At 38.3% G+C, this 4,384-nt stretch overlaps 1 protein-coding gene across 4 annotated transcripts in view; it reads right to left on the reverse strand.

The window, feature by feature from the left end:
- Window positions 1-1,008: 1,008 nt before the first annotated feature.
- LOC137790579 (glutamate receptor 3) overlaps window positions 1,009-4,384 on the reverse strand; it is a 74,559-nt gene continuing 71,183 nt past the window's right edge. For 3 of the 4 annotated variants that reach the window (XM_068584968.1, XM_068584960.1, XM_068584994.1), the window contains 2 exons: window positions 2,915-3,162; window positions 1,009-1,285 (listed from right to left, as the gene is read on the reverse strand). In XM_068584968.1, the coding sequence (XP_068441069.1) occupies window positions 2,917-3,162 (246 nt within the window). In that variant the 3' untranslated portion in view covers window positions 1,009-1,285; window positions 2,915-2,916. The remainder of the gene's footprint in view (window positions 1,286-2,914; window positions 3,163-4,384) is intronic. The other variant, XM_068584976.1, reaches the window with a different exon arrangement.

Consider the following 4,384-nt stretch of genomic DNA (forward strand, 5'->3'; position numbering starts at 1 on the left):
CTATTTTCCGTTGTATTCATATATTTTTCATTTTCATTTACTAAGTGAAGTCACCAAACACTGTAATGCTCATTAAAGGAAATCAAATTAAAAGCAGACCACAGCTCGTTGTAGAATGTGCAATCGTTAACGAAAATGGTACGGTAATCCAAAATACTACAGTTTAAAAGCCATTACTGTTATCCTTTAATTGGATTGCAGTTAATCTACAATTGAATTACCCTTTTTGTTTGGTTTTACTTTCATGTACAGGAGACTTGAATGACTCTAGACTTCAGGGAAAGACTGTTTGAAAAGAGACGAACCTTAGCGAGTCAGTGCTCCTTTGATATTTTACAAACTGGAGATCACAAACAGATATATATATTTTTTTTACTCAAGCATGAATACTTTGCTTTACACGCCCTTTGTCATACAAAACCCACTCTTGGCAGTATTGGAAGTGTGAACTATGACCTGGTTCTGTCGTGCGTAAAAGCCAAACCAGATCATTTTCTCATCTCCATGAGTCCCATTAAACGTTCAGAAGACAGTGGCAGCAGCACCAGAGTTTAGAGTACAAACAACACACTTGTAATTGTTTTGGGCTGAATGGCATCTCGCTCCAATAAGATCAATCTGTCTTTTAAAAGAAGTACACGGTCACTATAAGTGACTCACAGCAGTATAAAAGCTATAGTCTTCTAACCAGTGTCTTACAGTGCACTGAATAGATCTAATAAAATTATTTGAACACATATAACCAGTGAAAATCTGGCAGCAGAAGGATGAAGAGTAATCTGATCATATTGATTACAAGAAACCAATTAGACACTTGTCGTATAAGATTCGTCGTCTTTCTGGCACTTCAAAGTGTGCTTAGGGTTGCAAATGATGGCTTTAGTTCTCTCATTCATTGTAACATGTCAAATGTATTTTATGTGTGTATATATTTATATTTATATATATATATATATATATATATATATATATATATATATATATATATATATATATATATATATATTTCAATCACTGCACCATTCTTCTGTTTTGTATGAGTTTCAAGCAAAAAGCAATATCATTGTGAATGAGTTGCATTGATTGGACTCAGAGTTCCATAAGGCACTGAGAGGAGGGAGCCGCAGCGGCTCTTCCCGTGACCAGTCCAGTCGTGTCGTCATTGCAGATTATCGTGCCGTGTCCGCCCGAGAGGATTCGGCTTGGAGCTCAATCCTCGCGATCCTGTCCTTTCCTATAGATGTTCAGTCACAGTCGTAAGGGACAATGGAAATGCTTCCGTAACCTATGTTGACATACAGAAGCAAACATGAGAAGAGTTGAGGTAAAGATTGATTGGCGAGTAGAAAAACAACATGATTTGAAATCCAATGTTTTTCACTGAGTTTAACACTGAACCGCTCAGCTCATCCGCTTCATCAGAACTGTGTTGGTGGTTTGATCAGTTTTAATCGACAGCACCAGCAACATAAGCAAACATCCCATCAACTGTTATCAAATTTGACGTATGTGGCCTTTTTTTTTTTTGCCCACTTGAGAAGAGCACAGACAAAAAGACACAAACACAAAAGTCTCTCATGTAGCTAATCTCAATATGTTTTCGGGGCCTTTGAATTGTGTTGCTCTGGTGTACAGCTGTGCTTCTGTAAACAGACAAATCACTCTCCGTGTTTAACAAGAAGCAAGAGAACACATATGCCAAAAATCCAATCAAATACAAAACTAACAATTCATTTAACGTTGTATTCATCAGGGTCCCTTTTACTTAGTTCAGTGCTGTAGAACTGCTGTATAGAGATATTGTTTTCATTCCCACTTACCTCTAGTGAGCTTTCAGTGGAACTACCTAATAAGTTTCTACAGAAGAAATAGTCCTTATGAAAGCAATTCACAGTGCGCTCTGTGGATTATACAGAGGAATAGGATTGTTTCTAAAAAGGAAACTGCTGAACTTTTCAAAGCTGCACTTTCTAATAAACATGTTTTAAAAATGGGTTCCTCTAAGTAAAAGCCATAGTGCCAAACTCACAGAGACATATCATCCAGCTCCCCTCAGCTCTATGGAGCTAAATGTTTCAGGCTCTTTTAGCTCCTGTTTTGGTTTTCTGTCTCGCAGCTTTACTCTTTTGATTCACTCTCACTGCCCTCCTGAAGGTTTTTTCAGATTCAAGAGGTAGTTATTTTTAAAATTTAAGGAATTTTAAAATGAGCAACTAGCAGGTAAACATATCGTTGTGCATTTAGCAGCTTAATTAAGAGCCACATATTTCCCTGAGGAGTTGCCCTCGGGTTATGCTAATGCTAATGTCAATGAATCAATGCAAAACTTACTGCAAACGGCCTCGCCATATACTTTATAAAGTAATGATTTGTAAATGCTCTGTTTACAACTTGCTCGCTGCCCCAAGGTGGCCACAAAAAACTTGCCGTGAGCAAATTTAATTCAATTTACTTCTATTGTATTGAGATAGAAGAAATAACATCTGCATACGATATCATTAGAGGTAAGAGAGAATGTTTTTTTTTTGTCATTTGGAAGAAATTACATTTACAAGATCCAAATGCAGTCGCAGAATAAAACACATTGGCATGGTTAATGCACAAAATGCTAAATAACTGAACAGTTCTCAGAAACTGCACTGTGTATCTGTAATTTAGTTGAAACATTCATGTAGCCTGAGGCACCACCCATGCAGTTATATGTTACAAGGCAGAAATAATATCTCAGGGTTTTGTATTTGAGTGGGCATGTGTGCTCTGTTGTGCCCAACATGACAACCATAAACAATTTCACAAGCAGCAGCCCCACAGAAACACATACAAATGAATGTCTCACTGGTTATGACAGGAAGCTAAATGATTCATCCGCCACCGTACCCGGGGACAGCGCGGACAGTGAGCACAGGCCACGTACCTCTAGATCTTAACGCTCTCGGTTCCGTACACGTTGTAGCCTTCTCTGTATGTGGCAAAGTTCTGGGTGTTGGTCGGGGGAGCCGGCTTAAAATTCTGGGCATTCTTGGCCAATTTCAGCCGTTTGGTTTCTTGCCGTGATTTATAACAGAACTCTATCAGAGCCACCATCATGGCCAGCCCCAGCCCTCCGACCAGAATATAGAAGACACCAGCCACATTGCTTAGGCTGAGAGCACTTGTCTTGTCCTGGGGGAAAGTGAATAACGTAGTTAAGAGTTTTGCAAGGGCAGTGGAACAATACACAGCCTGCATCCTTCAAACTAAGCCTTGATTTAAACTGCACTAGTACATCATCATACTCTATCTTACTTGAATGGCAGATTATGGACACTAACAGCTGCAAGCAACCAAAAATTTAAAGATGTAATGAGGCGTTAAGGCTAGAATTTTTTGACTGAACTGATTTTCCTATGGTTGTCACACAGACTGCCATAGTGAAACCATTCTCCACACAGGAGAAAGAAGCCAACTCTTAATGCTCTGTCTGCTGGTGAATGTCGAGCTTTCCCTTCCCTACACTACATGTCTGGAAAATGGCTTCTGCTCTTGACCATGTAAGGAAGCTGGTCAGTATCGCATAGGTCGACAGCTCTGAAAATCCCTATCTTTTATTTTTTAATTCATCATCTTGGCGACATGTACGTATAACTCTCTTGGCAACATTGTCATACAGTACAGTCAAATTCATAATAGATGAATGAAAGTTCCATTAAAGTTTTAAAAAAAAAAGCACTAAAGGTCAAACCATTTTGCTGCTGCTTACCTACCAAACATATTCATAAAAAATTTGTTCATTAGAGTTTTACTATTTGCAGTTTAACCCTATGAGCATGGAAATATCATAAAGCTATCTAGAAACCCTAACCTATGATCTGAGGCTTCGACTGTATCTCAGAGGGTTAAATAGTGAGTTTATTACACTCCCCAACTTCTTGTCATGTGCAAGCAGAGCCTCTAATCTCAACTCCGAGCAGCAAAAAGATTTCGAGGACACCCTACGGGGCTCTCGCCGCTTTAGAGAAGTTGAATTTGAGTAAGTCATCACAATGAGAGGCGTTGCTTGTTCATCACACCACAGAAAGCCAAAGAATCTAATAGACACATCTCGATGCAAACTAGTAACAACACAAATAAATCAAATTTTCATTAACAGTTCGGTAAATAGGAACAGCAGCATAATGGTCACCGTATCATGGATGTCAAGAGTGAAAATGAGCAAAAATAGCATCAACAACTGTTGTGATTCAATTTAAATAGTGTATCTAAAAGGCACTTTGTCAATTTCCCCACAATATTATCCTTACAGTTCTCACAAAAAGAGAGTTTCTATATTTTATATTACATTAAAAAATGTCTTATTTCTATTGCAATAAAAGAAAACAAATCAATTTGGGGAAGGAGTGCCTTG

This window comes from Clinocottus analis, unplaced genomic scaffold (assembly GCF_023055335.1).
Source record: "Clinocottus analis isolate CAN_PGR_092001 unplaced genomic scaffold, fCliAna1.0.p SCAF_10, whole genome shotgun sequence".
Lineage (NCBI taxonomy): Eukaryota > Metazoa > Chordata > Actinopteri > Perciformes > Cottidae > Clinocottus > Clinocottus analis.